The 19,690-nt window shown below is 49.4% G+C and overlaps 1 protein-coding gene across 2 annotated transcripts in view; it reads right to left on the bottom strand.

Moving 5' to 3' along the window:
• The window catches only part of LOC119395639 (DNA polymerase epsilon subunit 2), a 140,601-nt gene that overhangs the window by 83,085 nt on the left and 37,826 nt on the right, over window positions 1–19,690 (bottom strand). For both annotated transcript variants that reach the window (XR_005184276.2, XM_037662621.2), the window contains exons 8-9: window positions 7,041–7,155; window positions 3,534–3,753 (exon numbers count right to left, since the gene is read on the bottom strand). Coding sequence is in view for 1 of the 2 variants with exons in the window: in XM_037662621.2 (XP_037518549.1) it covers window positions 3,534–3,753; window positions 7,041–7,155 (335 nt within the window). In the remaining variant the exon portion in view is untranslated. The remainder of the gene's footprint in view (window positions 1–3,533; window positions 3,754–7,040; window positions 7,156–19,690) is intronic.

The following is a 19,690-nucleotide window of genomic DNA, read 5'->3' as shown; positions in this document are numbered from 1 at the left end:
CAGCGCGCCAGATTGACGTACCGATTATAGAACAAAGGCCGCCGATCTCCGGTCTGTCAATGATCACTTATGCCTAGCCGCGGCGGCAAAAGATCGGCGTGCAGCGTGCTTGGTTTTGCATTTTGGAGCGCTGACGCGCGAAATTGCTAGCCGCTGCTACTGCTGCTCCGAGCAGTCGCTGTACGGTGAGATTGGCTGGTGGGTACGCTGCCGAAGCGTAAATTGTCCATCCGCGGTTCTGAGGAGCCAGCGGGCGATGCGATTCGTTGCTTGCGACGGAGCACATTATGGCTTCTTCGCTTTCGCATGTCCCCTAACGTGATGTTCTTGCCCGCAAAGTTAAGATTCGTCTCGTACGTGGGCACCGTGTGCGTAGTTACATTACTAAATGAACTTGCCAGAGATGGTACGGACGTAGCTTTAATGACTTTGAATGAGTTACGCAATATGTATGTACAACTGTGATTGTTTCTTTTTGTCCAATGTACTACATATGTTTGTTACCTTGATTTGAAATTTAGCGAATTTTCAGTAGTTTTGATATGTACCAATTAAATATATCAATTACTAAGAATTGTTATATAGAAAAGTTGTTGTAGTTCTGATGCGTATGTATGGTTTTCACTTTATTGATGCCTTTACGTACTTCCTTTGTGCTTTTTTTTTCCTTTACGTGTTGCTTTCTACCTCTATTGTTGTTGTAATTTCACACCACTGTATGCCATAGTCACGGATCTAGGCTTTTTGTCCGTGCACCAAACATCTGTCAGATGTTGAATAAAAATTCGAGCAGAAAGCTCGGCTGCGATGTGTGGGGCCGCGGTGCCCGATGTTTCAAAGTATGTAATGCTCGATCGCAAGTCCAAAGAGTTGTCCCCGGATGGTCTTCGTCACGAGCTCCTCAGTGCTGATGCGCAGAACCTGTAACCGCGGGTCCGACGAATCAACGCTATACAGTCGGTCCGAGACGCGCGCTTGCAATGTTCGTGACGAGTGCGGCGCGATATCGTAATCTGACAACTGAGCTTCCGCTTGAAGTGGCCAAAGTAAAGTGCAATTATATCCTTAATGATCGCCAAACCGTGAACACACAACGCGTCACTAGGTGGCACGATTTTCGACAGCTCTGACCTCGCGACGCACAAGCAGCAGACGACACTCTCCCAGAGCGAGCATCGGTCCAATGGCGAGACGTGCTGGAGCAACATGGTAGAAGCAGCCAATCGGAGGCCTCGAAACGAACGTCAAACGTTTGCTTTTTGTACGTTTGTTTCTGAAAGGAGGAGCTAGCTGAAGCAGGGAATTCGAATACGGAAAAATGGTCTTTCCGATGAGCCCAGAATGGTGACGCCCGGTTGCTGCGTTGCGGAGCTATAACTTTTTGAAAAACGCTGGGGTTTTTTTTGTTTTTTTGCGATTTCTGCATTAATTTTCGCCACCTTGGCAGGTGCAACAAATTTTTTTACAGCACTTCTATGTAGTTTCAGTGAAGATATTTTAGAATCAGATAGAAAAAGGGCTATAGAAACTGAAAATGTTACTTTCAGAAATTTTTTTTTGTTATTTTCTGCGATAAGAAAGCCGCGTCCCCCAATTGCACGACCGAGCCCCAGCTACGGATAGCTTAAACAGCTTCACTGTAAAAAGAATGAAGAGCCGGTTCCTGATGATGATAGTTCTTTATGACGGAGCACAAGTTACTGACAGCTTACATAGCTTCACTGTTAAAATGTAGAGCTGTGCGAATAGCAATATTTTGGGTGCGAAGCGAATTCGAATATTGAAGTGTGAGTCCGAATCGAATCGAATATTTTTCGAATATTTTCCGAATACTTCGAAGCGAAATTGCAGAAAAAAAAGTTAGAGAGGATTCCTAAGCATATTCTTATGAGATAGCAACATGAAAGTGTTTCTTTTCGCTAGGTTGATGAAGCACTGGCGGGGTGGTGTTTCATAGTTGTCTTATCAAGAATGAGGCAATGCGGAGGCTGTATTGTATTCATGTACGTGATTTGGTGCAACCAAAGTGTTGCCGACAACGCTTTACACGTGATAGGCAGAGATGTCATTTCCTCAGCCTCTCCTCCTCTTTCAACTTCTGTGGAAACCCAACTGATGTGGCGAGCAAGGGTGTGCTCCCTTCAAGTCCGGAGCTCCAAATCTGCCTCGTAGACGTCGATATATAAGAACATCTGAAATTTTGGATGCTAAAAAGCTTCGGCTTCCAATTTTTCGGACTTCCTGCCCAAATTTCAGGTCCAAAACAGCATTAATTGAGCCCCCAACTCTGCCACATCTTTCATCTCCATGTTGGAACCAGCGTTTTCTTGAGTTAGTACATTTGCGTCCGTAGTGGACCTTGAAAGGCAGCTTTGCTGCAATAACGGGGTGTGATGAGGTGAACCATATTGAAAATCTACGGACCTCTTCCAATTGGACGTTGACTGTGTCTCGGCAAAGTTCGATCATAACGGAGCTTGAAAGGCAGCTTTGCCGCAATACGAGACTGTAGTGAGGTGAAGCATATTGAAAATCTGAAGGGGTCACTTTCAATCGGACGTTGACTGTATTTGTTTTTGGGAAGTTCGAATAGTTCGAATAGAAAAATTCCAGTGCAAATCGAATCGAATAGCAAACACTATTCGAAAAATATTCAAAATTTCGAATATTCGCACACCCCTATTACAATATTCTTCGTTCTTTGCAACTTACTTTTTAAGGTGTTCACCGACGGGATAAACTAACCCTACGCGATTATACCCGGCCAATATGAGGCATCGCTCCCTTCTGGTCATTTAGTGGTCTGGCTATGTGTCCCCGTGTTGCCGTTCTATCAACAGAACGGAGCCGGAGACCGTTCTATCACCGTTCTTGCCTGTTCTCAAGTCTTGATGAGTCAAACTAGCCTCCACCAATCGCGTGCGGCCCGATAGAACAGACCGCGTCCGTTGTGTGACGGAACGCTTACAAAATAGCCCCCCATATGTAGTCCATTTGTATTTTTGTGACTCTGGTGGGTGAGTACAAGTGAGCCTGTTTGGTTAGAATTTCGGTCAAGTTGAGTCAAAAGCAAAAATGTATTTTTTAAATGACTGTGAATGAGTTGCGCTTATTTTGCCAACCTATGGCACGCTATCAGTTCATGTTCACTTTACTTGCCAATTATTTTGAAGCGTGATGCCAATGTGTCATTGCCAACATTGTGTTGCTTGCACTATGTACGTCAGTTGCCTTTCCTTTTGTAAAGGCAGTTTCTTAGCGCTGTAGTGGACGAGGACACATAGGAAGAGACACATGAGCGCCCACGTGTCTCTTCCTATGTCCACACCAGCGCTAAGAAACTGCCTGTCCATTATGCACCAACAAGCCCACATCGCTACGCTAGTTTCCTTTTGTTCTCATATTAAACTTGTTTTTGTCCTGACGACATTTTTGCTGGCAAGCGACCACTGTTTACTAGTCATGATGATAGTTTCCGCAAATGTAATTAAGCTGATCATTAAACGATGGAATTTGTACGAGTGCAGCCTCACCACTTGAGCGAGGTCGAGGCCCGTCTTGTCCCAGGGTCGATGCACGGCGTTGCGGCAGGCCTTGGCGAGGCCATCCTGTCGCCACAGCACCACCTGGCGTCCACAGTACAGCAGCCTGCACGGGTTGCTCGCCCAGTGACACCGCTCGGCCAGTGCACTCTCGGCTTCGTTACCACCGCGAGAGCGCAGAGGCTCCGTCACCTGGTGGGGCAGGCCTGGCCTGCAATGTGCATCGCAAATGACTTAAGCTGTACTATGGCGAATTCTTCTCACTGTTTCAAAGGTGCTGCTTGAAGTGTGGATTCTGCTTGCATTTTTGTAACATTGTAATACAGTCGAACAAGGATATATCGAACGCATATATATCGAATTTTCGGCTATATCGAACTCGTAAATTATCCCCTTGGAAATCCTCTGTAAAAGTATAGAAATTCGCACGTTTATATCGAACGGTATTTTTACCCGCCATCGGATATATCGAACACCACGCGAGCTGGAAGGCGCGCGTCGGCCCTCGCTGCACCCCGCGACCTTCGTGGCACTGCGCCTCCGCCGACACTCGATACGCTCGAAAAACGTGAGGGCGAGAGGGCTCAGACTGTACTCCTGTTGGGCGCATTCTCAACTTGCGGAACGGCTTTTTTTTTTTGCTTTTTTTTCTCTCTCTCTCTTTGTCATGCTTTCTCCGCGTTACCGTTGGCTCGGAGAACGGGAACGAAGTAGCCGGCGGCCTCCTCCTTTCGCCTTTTCTTTTTATTGTTGGTGTTTTGTGAGTTTTGATCAGCCAACCACAGCCCGTGCCTGTCGTATTTGCTCAGCCAACCACAGCTCACTCCTTTCGTACGTCACTGCTGCCCTCGCAGGTAGCCCGGGCGCCCGGGTAGCCCTCGCCGCCATCGCGACAGATCGCGAGCGCTTTGTTGGCGGAGCCCACTTCCGTAGTTGTCACATACCACTGCATTCCTCTTTTGCGTGTGTGCTGTGCAAGCTGTACAAAGGCGCTGCGGACTGCTTGAATTTTTGACTTCTCGTGTAGCAATGGCCAGCGTCAAGAAGCGCAAGAACCTTGACTTTGTGACAAAGTTGAAAGCCATACAGCGTGTTAAGGCGGGCGAAAAAAGTTCGGCGGTGGCGGACGACATCAGGATACCACGGAGCATGCTGAGCACCTTGTTGAAGAACAAGGCAGATATCAAGGCAAAGGCAGCAGAGCAGTGAACGTCAGGAGCCTGTCGTGTGTGCGCTCCTGCCCACGGGAAAGTAGAACAGGCACTGTGCCTGGTTCTTGAACAGGCACTCTATGCATGGGCACCGAGCTGAAGGTTGACCTGCTTGGTGCCATTCAAATTAAGACGGGCGCCTGGCAAGACGTGAAGACGGACACTGTGGCCAACTGCTTCCGGAAGGCAGGCTTCGTTACGGCGGAACTTGCGGAAACCGGTGAAGACTGCGACGACGAGCTCATAGACGACGCGTTTCGTGAGTTGTCGTCATACCACCCGAAGTGTCTGCGGACGATTTCGTGGAAGCAGACTGCAATGTTCAGGCTGTTGCGAGCCTCGCAGGGACCCAGGATGCCCAGGCCGACAGCTCAAGTAGCGACGAAGATCGTCCGGACGACGCAGCGGCTGCACGTGCGTACTCCGCCGCTGAAGTGGTGGCAGCGTTCGGCTTGATTCGCCGTTGTTGCGGCGACATGGAGGGAACCGGGCTGTCACACCTGGACAGCCTCGATAAGATCGAGGCCAGCGCCTTCAATTTCATTTCGAAGATAAAGAAGCAGGCCAAGATAAGCAATTTTTTTCATGCAAATAAAACATTCTGTTGCATTGTGTGTGCGGAATTAGTTGTCATTCTTGAATGCACCGATTTTAGGTGATCGTCCGCCACTGGTAAGGTCTCGGGACCTGTATTTCTTTATATCGAATTTTTCATATAACAAACTAATTCGCGATCCCCTTCGAGTTCGATATATCCGTGTTCGACTGTATGTGGCAATCTACAGGCTGGATCAGACTTAAATTACAGACAGGTGGAGCCTTGAACGCGTAGTGGGCACTTAACAACTGTACTTGCAGTAAGCATTCTAGATGCTTTGAAACGGAAATGTTACGTGCACAGTCGTTCATTTCCTTACGTAGCGGTTGAGACATGCACTGAGAACCGAAGGCAGGCTAGCAGTTGAGACAGCGATGCGCACGGGGCCCGATTAAGCTATCGCGTTCTACTCTTGAAGGCAAAGCTCAAGCGTCCTCCAAGTTTTTCTCACTTTATTTTTTCATGTCTATCGGTTATGCCACCGACGGCAACAGTGACGCCACTCAACGCAGGAACAGGCGCCTAAGAGCTGCACTCTAAAAAAATCCCAGGGGATCGTTTACAGTGTCGTGATCCGAGTGCCCCGCCAGCCACCATGCCCCAATGAAAACAAGATCTTTCACAACAAAATCTGCAAGCACAAGAACAACCTGCAGATACTGGGAACACATTATAGCACACTAGCCAAGCACAGTGAGAAGCATGACCAAGAGATCGGTTTCAAAGATGCTTTTGTCAGAGACATCGAGACAAACTCCTCGAGCCGTGGTACATTCAGAACAACCCCAGCAACATTAAACGCCCGTTGGAGACATTGCTCACTGTATGCACAGCTCTCACAACTCAATGGAAAGCAGGAACCAAAGTGAGAGAGCACAAAACGGCACTTCCATGACTGATGCACTCAAACCCAGAGGAAGGGATAGAACAGGTCTTAAACTATGGCTGGTGCCAGCTCAGCATCAAACTGCAACCAGTCAACTGTTATGAAACAGAAACATGCAACATTTTATTGATGCAAGTTATTCGCTAAAAATTTCTCCCAATAACGAAGCAGTTAATTTTGGTGTCAAAGATACGGTGGTTGGGACTGAACGAGAGGAAAGCACATAAGACTGCGAAATCATTTGAACAAAATCCTGAAAAATCATTTAATGACAAATGTCGCCAAAGCCAACATTTTGACAAGTGGACATCGTGGCAGCAGCACCATATCCAGAATCATGGCAACAACGACACTAAAAGGAGTTGCTGCCAAGACAAGTGATGTTGTCGAAATGTTTGCTGCAGCATTCAACGATTCAATGTTCAACGATTTTTCATCGCTTCAAGGGTAAGAACGGGCGAGAACGGCAGTGCTGTTAACAGCATGGCAACAAGTACTGCCAAGCATAAAGCGCAGTGCACACGGGAACAAAAGAAACTTCTCTTTTGTTCTTGTGCGCGCTGCACTTTACGCTTGAAGAAAATGTGTCAACTCACTCAAGTTGCTATATCACTGAAGTATTGCCAGCTTGGTCAACTTGAACAATGTAAAGAAAACCTTTGTCAAGTTGCTTCCCTGCTTAGAATGTTGGCATCAGCTGCGAGTCTTTGCTCTTTCTCTTACTGCTGACCACCGTAAGTGGTAAAGTGTGAGATGATGTAAAGGGCACAGCAACACCACAGCTTTTGCTGTCTGTGACCGACCTGGGCAGCACGTTAGAGAGGCCCGGGTCCCTGGGTCCTGGGACGAAGATGAACCGGGAGTGCTTGACTAGGAGTGGAAACTCGTTGAGCATTTCAGCCAGTGCCTTGAATCCCTCTGTGACAACAGAGAATGTGGCTGGCATTAAATACGTACAGTGGAACCTCATTAATTTGAATAAAACAGAGAAGTTTGAACAAAAGAGAGCTCCTTTAAATACAGCATATCAGTGGTTAGTTGGTTTTTCACTTTAGTTGAGGTGGCGCCCTGCAAAGCAAAGAAGCACAAGGGACACTTCTTCCGATGCACCTGGCAAACGTTTACGATGACTGCCAGTTGGGCATGTTGGTAAAGGTTCATGATGAAACAACAAGATTTTCGTGCATATTGTGTCCTTTCTAAGTCTTTGTGCATATTGTGCTTGTTTCATCATGGCAAACGTGGTCGCTTTATCTCAAAGTTTTGGAAATACCATGGTGCAAGAGGCAATGTGATGAGAGTTTATTTTAGAGCGCAGCTCTAAGGCGCTTGCTCCTGCGTTGAGCAGCGTCGCTGTCGGTGGCGTAACCAATAGACATGAAAAAATAAAAAGAGAAAAAAGTACCCAGGATCAAACGGGATTTGAACCCGGGCCCTGTGCATGGCAGTCGAGTATTCTACCACAGAGCCACGCTGGTGCTTGCAACTCATTTGCAAAAAACCCTATACAGGCGTCATGTCGGGCAAGGAACCTATCTAATAATATATCAGGGCAGAAGAGTAAGACAACAACCAGTCAGCACCGGATTGTAGGCAATGCCTATTTTGTTCCTATCGCCCCATTTTGATATGTGAGAGTGCAGTAGATCTTAAGAAGGGCTTTTGCAGTGTTTTTATAGTGCCTATAAATGCTTATTTTTAATATTGGCGCTCTTATGAACACTATTTGATCCCACATTTCGCTTTCGAGGGTAGTTTGAGACAGTTATTCCTGCTACCGGGCAACACGGACTGAAAAGGACTAGGCGTTCAGCCCAGTTAATTAGTTCAACCAACTTCCGGAAAACAGCCGCTATCAGCAGTGAAATGGGATGCACCATACGCCGCCACGCTGACATGGCGCGAGCGGTTGGCAAATGCGAAACCGTGGAGAGCCATCAGGGGAAAGGAGCGGAGCTTGGTAGACTTTCTTTTTACTTCCTTCCTTTTCATCTCTCCCTGTCTGGTTCTATCTCTCTCTTTTCATGTCTTTATTTCACTCTATTTTTCTCTTTTCACGTGTTCGCTATCGTTTGACACTCGCACCTGCTGTACATGGCAGTGGGGCAATTCCTGTGGCCCACCTGAGGAGTTTTGCACGACGGAGCCTTTTTTACGAAGAAGCACAAGTTACCGACAGCCTAAACAGCTTCGCTCTTAAAATGTGATGTGCGTGCGGCTTTTGTTTTCTTTGCAACTTACTTTTTAAGGTGCTCACGGACAGGGGATAAACTGACCCTACGCGATTATACCCGGCCAATATGAGGCATCCCTCCCTTCTGGTCATTCGGCGGTCTGGCTCTGTGCCCCTGTGCTCCCTTCTCAGCCATCCAGGAGTGTGTTGAATCGACAGCGGGCACTGGACTCACCATGCTACAGAATAAAAGGAGAGATCGTATTTTGCAAACTCTGTGGGAAAAATGACAATTGCACGGCTACGTTCAACTACTGGTGCCTTTGTGCCATCATAAACAAAAACATTTTTTGCTCTCCTGTCATAGATACAGGTCGCGGACATCTTTGTTTTGAAATTATTTGCAGTTATATAAAAATTCATTGTGCCTACAGTTATGACATTGGAGACCTAAAACGTGTTTTGCCTGCCTATTTGTGGCACCTAAAACACGCTTTTTTAATACCTAAAAATCCGGCCTCTAGTCATCACACAATGCTAATTGCACAATGAGTGTGTGGTTTAATGCTTCCGACCCACTGCAAAGTGCTCAGCCATAATGCTTCATCGTCATCAGCCACATGCAGCATTAACAAAGTGCACGTAATACCTTACTGATGTGTAGCAGGTACCTCGCTTATCCACAGAAAGACAAATAATGGCAGAGTGGGTGCTGTCCTACTTCACAAGAATTATGACTTATGGCGTGGTCGATACCTTGCGGAAAGCCAAAACTTCAAACACAGTTGGCCTTGCCCCAAACGCAAAGCTGCACACAGAATTCGCACTAGGAAGTATCGTAATCGTCAGTGAATTTTTTTCGAAAGACGATCGATAGTGGAGCCCGAATTATAACACAATGCACTTTATTTTATTGGAAATATTGATTTCCATATTCATTAAGTCTAAGAGGTCGGTGATGGTGTCACGAAGCTGTTCTAATAATCTGGCATGTCTAAATTATTGGCACCTGGATACCAGTCCGTGACTGTAGGGTTGTACATTCTTTAATGTAGCTAGCACATGAGATCACTGGAACATACGGTGAGAGAAACAATGGATGCACTAAACGTATGTGATTAGAATTGACATGTGCTACTACCATTGCGATGCGAGTATAGTATTTGGGCGCAAAGACATACCGTGGCGCTGCCAGGCGTAGGCATCCCTGTGACGTGCAAGGTTGGATTGCTCTGCCAGCCCACTCCCGCTCGGCCCGCAGCCGCTTTCACGTCTTCTTTTTTATTATTATTATTGTACTTCACTTTGACGAAGTCAGTAAAGTACTGCTGTGGCTTCATCAATGACTGTACGAAATGTGAAATAACCACTCTGAAAAAGTAATACGTTCTTCAAATTGACATAGACACCACCTTGACTGCCGGCATCGTCTGCTACGGCCACCAATATGGAAGCCACGGGGGCCGAGCACCCTACTTTTGTAAAAGGTAAAGAACACATTTTAGCTGCAAGAAATGTGTGCAACGTGTCATTCACTTAGATTTGCATCTAAACATGGGTTGTGGCTGACACGAGAATGAAATGGCATGAGCAAATTCACATTCCTCTTTAGTACGCACAGCCTTATAAAGCACGATGCAAGTGGTTTCTCTGCTGTGGGAAGCAGACTGCTAAGAGCTGGATGCAGCCGCAACTTTCCCAAATTATTGGAGGCAAACGCACACGAGCTATATGCACATACGCACCTCATTCAGAGTTATAGTTAGATAACATTTTACATGAGCACAAGTTTGTCTGCGGCACGATTTTAATATTTATCGGTTGGTCCTTATTGCACCAATTTCCTATGGTTGTCACACGGTGCATTTACGATCACCATCGAACCACATCCAGATGAAAATTTTCGACGATTTACTTCTTTCTGCAGTTAGCACAAAGGGGCCAATCGCGATAGAAAAATATGGTCCCAATAGGGCCCGATTGTGACAGTAAATGCACCGTGTGCCAGCCAGCCGTATTACCTTGTGCATTTGAATGCACTAGCATGCTGCAAGGGGTGGCTTACTATGGTCTAGATGGCAATTTGATGCTTATGAAGTGCGAAAAACGCGGGGACGAAGCTGAGATACTCACAGGACAAGCGTTTGTCTTGTATGTATGTCTGCTTCGTCCCCGCGTTTTTTTGGGGTTTTTTTCGCGCTTCATAAGCAAATACCGATTCCAACTAGGCCAGATAGCTGTGTTGGCAATTTTATGTTTCAGTGAAAATACCAGTGTCCAGTATTTACAAATTCATTGATAAGTAGTATGACACTTCGCAGCTGCTGTTGGACGGTGAATCATTGCTTGAGGCTCGTGTACTTAGATTTAGGTGCTCGTTAAAGAACCCCATGGACGTGGTCAAAATTTCCGAAGCCTTCCACTACGGCGTGCCTCATAATCATATTGTTACGGGGAAGAAACTACAGTAGAAGCTCGTTATAACGAAGCGGGATATAACGAACTAATGGATATAACGAAGCAATCGTAATTCCCCTTGAAATTCCCGTAGACGCCCGTGTATTTAAAACCTCGTTTTAACGAAGCTAAAATTTCCTCGCAATGGATATAACGAACCTTTTTTTTTTCCCTATCGAGCATTTACTGACCATTCTGGTAGCCGGCAAGTCAATGTCTTATAGCGCGCGACGGTTTACGTCCCATCACGGATGCGGTAATTCAAAACTCGCGCCTCGCGCTCCCGAGAGCCGCCTGCCAACACGCGCGAGGGTGCGCGTCTGCCTGCCTCCCCTTCCACTGAAACTCGTGGACCCACCCGCGCACGTCACCCGGCCTCCCCTCTCCCGCGGAACTCGTGGACCCGCCCGCTCTCCTGTTGCGCGCGTGGGCGGCGGGACCAGGGACGGCGACGCGGCGACCGCGCGGCGTGGGCGCGGGCCTTGTTGCTTGTCGTTCGCTGCGTGTGCATCAGAACAGCGTCTCTCTCGGTTCCCGCCGCTAGACAGGAGATGGACGACGGCAACGGCAAACGAAAGCGCAAAACGATTACAATCGTGCAGAAGGCGGCTATGTTGAAAGCCGTTGAGTCCGGCGTCAAGAAGAAAAAGTTGCCGAAGATTTCGGCGTAGCGTTGAGCACGGTACCGCAAGCGTGTAATCGAAGCGCGAGACTACAATCGACCTCTACATGGCGATCGAGATGCTACAGGCTGCTTGGATGTCTGAACAGCAAGCACGATCGCCAACTGCTTCCGGCATGCCTCATTTGGCGTCAACAGCGGCGGTGACAGCGAAGATATCGGTGCTGCCGCCACTGAGGCTGCCGCGGGTGACCAAGACCTGGCGTCGTGGGACGCTCTCCTTGACGCCGGAGTTGTGCCCGACTGCGACACCTTCTGCACGTACGTCGGTGCCGATGCTGACGCGGTGACAACCGAAGAGCTGACAGAGGCTGAAATTGTGCGCGCGATTACAGGGGTGGTGAATGACGACAGTGACGAATGTGTCGACGACAGCCCGGAGTTGGTGAACCCGATGTTCCGACGTCCGCGCAAGCGCTGGATGCGGCAGACCTGCTGCGCCGCTTCTTCGGCGCTCACGATGACGGCGAGGACGGACTCGACATAGCGGCAGCGGCCGAAAAAGCCATCATCCGTCTGAGGAAGACACGGCAGAAGTCTATTGAGGACTATTTTTCTGCTAAGTGAGCCGCCAGCTGGTGTGCCGAGTTTGGCGTGAATAAAGTAGCAGTTCTTTGCTGTTCTCTCTTTTTTCTTTCTTTTGATAGTTTTTCTCCGTGCGACGGCCGTTTTTCGTTTGCGTGGCGGGCTGCTGTGGGATTTGGTGGTCAGTACATCCTCTCTTGCGTGCTAATTGTCGGTAGAAATGGATATTGGCTATAACGAACTAATGGTTATAACGAAGTAATTACGACTCCCCCTTCAACTTCATTATAACGAGGTTTTACTGTATATACACAGGGTATATTTAACAGCAAAAGCGTACAGCGCTGTCGCAGTCCAAGCGCGTTCCGCCCAGGACTTCGTCGTCGTCATTCGCTGCCTTTCTCCGCCCGTGACATTACCCGCCGGCGGCAGAAGCACCGTCCCTGGTGCGATCAGTTCTCGGGGCGAGAGTGGTACGGTTTAAGTCGCGAGACATGGACGATATCGCTCGTGGCTGAACCTGTCGCTGACATAGGATTGAGTGGAGCGATCTCATAGGTCACGCTAGTGACCTTTCGTATGACGCGGTAAGGGCCAACATAACGGGACATCAGTTTTTCGCATAGACCAACACGTCGTGATGGTAACCACAGCAAGACCAGCGACCCCGGAGAGTACTGCACGTCGCGGTGTCGGCGATCGTAACCACACTTTTGGTTAACCTGCGAGGCACATAAACGATCCCGGGCGACCTGGCGGGCGATGTCAGCACGGGCCAGTGCATCACGAGCATAGGCAGTCGATGAGGCGGCGTCAGAATGCAACATGGTGTCCATGGGTAAAGGCGGGTCGTAGCCAAACAACAGGTAAAAAGGTGAAAGTCCAGCCGTGTCGTGACGTGAAGAGTTGTATGCGAATGTTACAAAAGGTAGGTTGATGTCCCAATCGCGGTGGTCCTCAGAGACGTACATTGCAAGCATGTCTGTCAGGGTACGGTTCAGGCGTTCGGTGAGGCCGTTCGTTTGTGGGTGGTACGCTGTAGTGAACTTGTGGTGGGTCGAGCAGGATCGCAGGAGGTCGTCGACTACTTTAGATAGGAAACAGCGGCCGCGGTCAGTGATCAACTGACGAGGAGCACCATGACGCAGAATGATGTCATGAAGAATGAAATCGGCTACATCAGTAGCGCAGCTGGTGGGAAGTGCGCGTGTGACGGCATACCGCGTTGCGTAGTCGGTAGCGACGGCAATCCACCTGTTACCGGTGGCCGACACGGGAAAAGGTCCGAGAAGGTCGAGGCCGACTCGGAAAAATGGCTCATCTGGGACTGCAATGGGCTGAAGACCACCAGCGGGCAATAGCGCAGGTGTCTTGCGCCTCTGACAGAGGTCGCACGCCGCAACGTACTGTCGCACAGAACGGTAGAGGCCAGGCCAAAAGAATCGCCGTCGAATGCGGTCATACGTGCGTGACACCCCTAGATGGCCGGCGGTGGGTGCATCATGAAGCTGTGCCAAAACATCCGAGCGGAGATGCGCAGGAACAACGAGCAAAAGCTCAGCACCGTCAGGGCGGGCGTTGTAACGGTGCAAGATGTCGTTGCAAAGGACGAACATCTGTAGGGAACGGTCAGGCTGTAGAGATTGCAGGCCGTCTATAATAGCAGTGATGCTACTGGCTTAGGCCACTTTGGAGCAGCTTTTGGAGCAGGCAAAATTGCGTTTTGGAGCAGCAAAACTAGCTTTCGGAGCAGGTGCTCTGCCTTCAACAATTCATTCTGAGCCGAAGAATTCTTAAAAAAGTAATCAACATCGACCACAGCAGCGTCGACATCCGAGCCAACAGCACTCAAGCCGCGGGCAAATGAGTTGTGCACTTTGTGCAAGCAGCACTCTCCTACATCTATGATGCCAGGGTATGCTTCCTGCATCTTTTTTCTGAAGCTTTTCATTGCATTAGGGCCATCCGTAGAAAAGCAAATGACGTTTTTCTGCGGCATGTCCATCATTGCTCTCCGCACTTCACTAGCCAAAATTTCCGGGGGGGGGGGGGGGGGGGGAGGAGTGATTAGTATAAAATTGGGATATGAAGATAAAAATGCACCCCGTCGCAGAGCCCAGCCGGAAAGACTGTAGGTGTTCCACAGCTCGCTGCATTTTGTTGGAGAAATTCCTAACTACAACATCAAGTTGTTGGCACCTCTGTTCAGGAAGAGGGGTCTCGTCAATGCTGACAGATAAAACCACACCCGGCTTGTTCAGCTCATCAAGCACAAGTTTCTTGAAATACGGCCCGAGGCCATCACTAACTATGTAGGATGCCTTGAACCTTTTACAACTAAACCGCTTCGCCGTTTCGGAATCTCGAATAACTTGGTAAACAAGGCAGTTGCTGTGTCGGCCCACGAGTATGGGATGCCCTTGAGAGTCATGCCAAGCGCAAACAGAGTTTCTGTGTTTGTCACGCGGTCACACTGCAAAACGTTCCATCGACTGCCGAATTCCAAAGTCGGCTGGATCGTTTTCGGCCGCTGCAGCCCACCTGAAGCGTCTCAATGACGACTGGTAGCATCAATGTGCCGTTTCATGGCTGCATGACGCTTGACTGCTGCTACGCCATGTTGCCTACAGTTGATGCTTTGATTACAAAAAAAAACACAAAACGCAGTTCCTTCGTTCGCTTGACAACACCATATTGATACTATTTTGTCTCCATTTTCATCACTCTCATGGAGAACGTCCGCGTACGTCCGCGTACAGCGCGATGTCGCTCTCAGTGAGCTCTCATGAGGGGAACCTCATGTAGTTAGTTTCATTTCTGAAAGTCGGAGTACACCCCTTTGGCGCAGGCTTGGCGCAGAATCGCCAAATTTTGAGGAAATGTAGCAGGTTGTAGCAGCCAGGGCACTTTGGCGCAGTCTGGCGCAATTGGCGCAGCGGTAGCATCACTGTAATAGGCCGCAGAGATGAGTCGCGGCGTTGTTCAGCAGCTATGTTGACGAAGTCGCTAATGGAGAGAACGAGTGGTGTTTGTTCATCTTCCGTTGTTTCAGGCGGATCAACTGGGTGCCGAGACAAGCAGTCGGCATCCCTGTGAAGTTGCCCAGACTTATAGGATACCGAAAATGTGTACTCTTGTAAGCGCAGCACCCAGCGACCGAGGCGTCCTGTGGGGTCCTTGAGCGAGGAGAGCCAGCAAAGCGCATGATGGTCTGTAATAACCAAGAAGTGTCTGCCATACAGGTACGGTCGGAATTTCGCGATGGCCCAGACGGGCCCAGACGAGAGCTAAGCACTCGCGTTCTGTGATCGAGTAATTTTGTTCCGATGGCGACAAGAGGCGGCTTGCGTACGCGACGACGCAGTGTATACCCTGTTGCCGTTGTGCAAGCACTGCGCCTATGCCGTGGCCACTGGCATCGGAACGGACCTCCGTAGCGGCAGACGGGTCGAAGTGTGCCAGAACTGGCGGATTGGTGAGGATGGCAACGAGTGATGAGAAGGCGTTTGCTTGTTGTTGGCCCCAGGTGAATGCGACGTCCCTTTTCAGCAGGCAGGTCAGGGGACGGGCTACTTCGGCGAAGTTCTGGACAAAACGACGGAAGTAGGAGCACAGTCCAAGAAAAGTGCGGACGTCCTTAACAGAGCCGGGTGTGGGGAAATCTCGAACTGCACGGACTTTTCCAGGGTCTGGTTGTACGCCGGCAGCGTCTACGAGATGGCCGAGTACACAGATTTGGCGTTGTCCAAAGCGACATTTCGAGGAGTTAAGTTGGAGGTGAGCGCGTCGGAAAACATCAAGCACGGTGGACAGGCGAGTGAGATGGTTTTCAAAAGTAGTGGAAAAAACGATAACATCGTCTAGATAGCAAAGACAGATGGACCACTTCATGCCTCGAAGGAGAGAGTCCATCATGCGCTCGAAAGTCGCGGGAGCATTACATAAGCCAAAAGGCATCACCTTAAACTGATAAAGTCCATCAGGGGTCACGAATGCAGTCTTCTCTCTGTCTTGGTCGTCCACAGCGATCTGCCAGTACCCTGAGCGCAGGTCTATTGAAGAGAAATACCTGGCACCGTGCAAGCAGTCGAGCGCGTCGTCTATACGCGGGAGGGGATACACATCTTTCTTGGTAATGTGATTGAGATGGCGGTAGTCAACGCAGAATCGCCAGCTATTGTCTTTCTTTTTAACAAGCACAACGGGAGAGGACCAGGGACTGGAAGAGGGTTCGATTATGCCCTTATGGAGCATTTTATCCACCTCCCGTTGTATAATAGCACGCTCTGGAGCTGACACACGGTAGGGCCGTTTGTGAATGGGTCGGGCATCACCGGTATCGATGCGATGGGTTACCACGGATGTCTGTCCCAAATTACGGTCGCCGAAGTCAAAGATGTCCTCGTAGGAAACGAGGAGGCGGCGGAGAGCAGAGACTTGTTCAGAAGTGAGCTCGTCGGATATCATTGGCGTGAAGTGGTCGCACAAGGATGGTGAGTCCAGGGTCAAATCGGGTGGCGATTCTAGGGTCAAGGCGGAAACTGTATGGTCGGCCAGTGGTGTCAGATGTGCAAGTGACATCCCACGAGGAAGAACTTGCGCCGAGAAGCCAAAATTGAGGATGGGAAACGAAGTTCGATTGTCTGTAACTGTCACCACCATGTTGGGGAGCGCGTTCGGAGCGGGAACCCCAATTGTTGAAGCTTGGGCGAGGTGATGAGGTCCAACGGCTGCGGCAATGGCGGGCTATGTGTCCTATCTGATGGCATGTGAAACATATGGGCCGATCATCAGGTGTACGCCATTCGGCCGGGTTTCGTCGGGGCGAGAAGGTGGCGTTCGGAGTAGCGGCCGCAACGACTGGAGAAGCCGAGACAGGAGTAGAACTAGCATTTTGGAAAGTCGGTGAAATGCCCATATTCGCAATCTCTTGGCGGACCACGGCCTGGATTAATGAAACAGGAGCGAAGTTGTTTCCTGAAGTGCTGTCGCCAGGGGTAACGGGTGCCATAGCCTCGAGTTCCCAACGGACAATCCTGGTGACGTTTTCCGGAGCTGGTGGCTGACGTAGCGTGGGTAGATCTTCACAGGAGGACGTAGCTGCCGTGTTGGGAAGGCGGTCAAACCGGTGAATGATGCGCCTACTTTTCGCCTGTTCAAAGCGACGACATTCTGCTATGACCGACTCCACCGTCGAGCAGTCCTTGCACAACAGGAAATTGAAAGCATCATCGGCAATTCCCTTCACTATGTGCCCGACTTTGTCCTCTTCAGCCATGTCCTTGTCTACCTTGCGGCACAAAGCCAACACGTCCTGGATATAAGCGATGTATGGCTCTGTGGCCGTCTGGGCACGAGTTGCGAGCTCTTTCTTTGCGGCCACTTGACGTCCAATAGGTTTCCCGAATAAATCGCGCAATTTCTGCTTGCAGACATCCCAACTTGTCAACTCTTCTTCATGCGTCTCGTACCAGAGTTTTGCAGTGCCACGCAAGTAGAAGAGGATGTTTGCCAGCATCAGCGTTGGGTCCCAGTGGTTGCTGCTGCTGACGCGCTCATATAGAGCCAGCCAGTCGTCGACGTCCACGCCGCTTGTGCCGTTGAATGTGCCAGGATCACGGGGCTGCACCACAACGATCGGCTGTGGGCCTGACGGATCTTCTTCACACTGGGTCGCTTGGTCCGTCATAGTGGCAGCTGCAACGCGCCGTCCGCTGCGAAGATCCAGTTCCTGGTGCTGTATAGCGAGTCGTACCCCGCACCTCCACCAAAGATGTTACGGGGAAGAAACTATATACACAGGGTATATTTAACAGCAAAAGCGTACAGCGCTGCCGCAGTCCAAGTGCGTTCCGCCCAGGACTTCGTCGTCGTCATTCGCTGCCTTTCTCCGCCCGTGACATTATTGTGGTTGTGGGACGTGAAATCCCGACAATTATAGAAGGTGAATCAGTATTTGAAGCTGGCCACGTTGTCGCCTGTAGCGCAACATAAGCAACAAGTCACACTGGATGGGCACATTCTACAGACATCCTCTATAAGCAAGGAACGCCATGAGCTGGAAATAACAATAAAGGAATGTCATGTGGCAGCGGTATTATGACCTTGCAAAGCAGGAAAATGGTGAAAGTGAAAGCTCACAGGCTTGCACTGTGGCACAGATCAGTATAAACTAACCATGCGGCCAATAACTTTGACTGCACTTTCCCAGACTGTGTAGTCTCCAGGAGTCCACACACATGAAGTGTGAGCAAAACAAAGGAAAAAAAAAAACGCCAGAAATCGCGGTTTAAAGCAATGCATTCGACCGTCCGCTTCCCTTCGCCGGAGCAACGTGAGATCACGTGATCCAACCCTGCACGTCACAATGATCGCAGTGCCGTCTCCAGTGGTGGGCCTTATGCCCAATATAGTATTTTTCATATACAGTAGAACCCCGCTGTTACGTTCCTCACTGCTGCGTTTTCCCGGCTGTTACGTCGTTTTCCGCCGGTCCCGGCATAGCTCCCATAGGATACAATGTATTGGAAACCCCGCTGTTACGTCGTAACTGTCGGACCGTTCCCGTATGATACGTCGCGAAGTGCGCTCGGAGCCGACCGAGTGACTACCAAAGAGAGCGGCCATGGTGCATTTTCACGCAGCTTGGCCTCGTTTGACCGTAATATTAGCCGCATGAGAGGCGCAAGCAACAGAATCTTTCAATTGATGCAAACAAAAGCGTGGCCTTCGAGATTCAAATTGCAAAGATGGCGTCTATGACGTAACTGCTCGCGAAAGCAAGGCCTTCGAGATTGGCATTTACTATTGACAAAAGCATAGCCTTTGAGACTTGTATTGCACAAACATGGCGTGTATGACGTAATTGCTTGCGAAAGCAAGGCCTTCGAGATTGGCATTCACTTCTGCCATCGCGTTGGCGTAGACTCATCATCATCGTTATTTGTCGGAGAAAGTATGGTACCTTGAATACTGGCTAGTCTACCGTCCGCATGGCGCACCGTATGGGGAGGGATTGACGCTTTCTAAATGACCCCGCAGGGGGCGCTGTGCGCTTTCGGAATGTCACCCGCTCATTGCTCTCGCCTGCTTGTTCGTTGTGTTGTGTTGTGGTGCTGCGGATTGTCCGTTGTGTCACTACGAGCACAACTGCAACGGCGTGTTTGCAGGACTACGTGGACCTCACCTGGTCAATCTGGGGCCGGGAACGGATGACAATCCAACTGCAGCAGAATTTTTAGTGATAGTTCGCTAGCATTTTATAACATATGCAAAACCACATAAATCAGGAAATTGTGCCCCCGAAGTTATCACTGCTCTGGCTTCTCTTCCTGAGGTACAAACGGAAAGCAAGATTGCTGTACTGGATAATTTGATTGATGGAGGAATGTTTGGTGATGCTCAACATGCACTGCAAGCGCTTATTTGCGCAATATCAGTTCGTCGGACCACGCGTCTTCTGTGATGGCAAAAAGCCATGAAATGCTTATTTATGATGTGGCAGGGTACACAGTGAGAAAGATCCTGAGGAAGACTTCCTGTAATGAGTGTACATTGCTGCTCTCTGTGGAAAAGCGCGGCTCTGTGGATCATGCTTCTGAATCCACACCAAATTT

Source organism: Rhipicephalus sanguineus, chromosome 6 (genome assembly GCF_013339695.2).
Source record: "Rhipicephalus sanguineus isolate Rsan-2018 chromosome 6, BIME_Rsan_1.4, whole genome shotgun sequence".
Taxonomy (NCBI): domain Eukaryota; kingdom Metazoa; phylum Arthropoda; class Arachnida; order Ixodida; family Ixodidae; genus Rhipicephalus; species Rhipicephalus sanguineus.
This window is presented reverse-complemented; position numbering and strand designations above follow the sequence as displayed.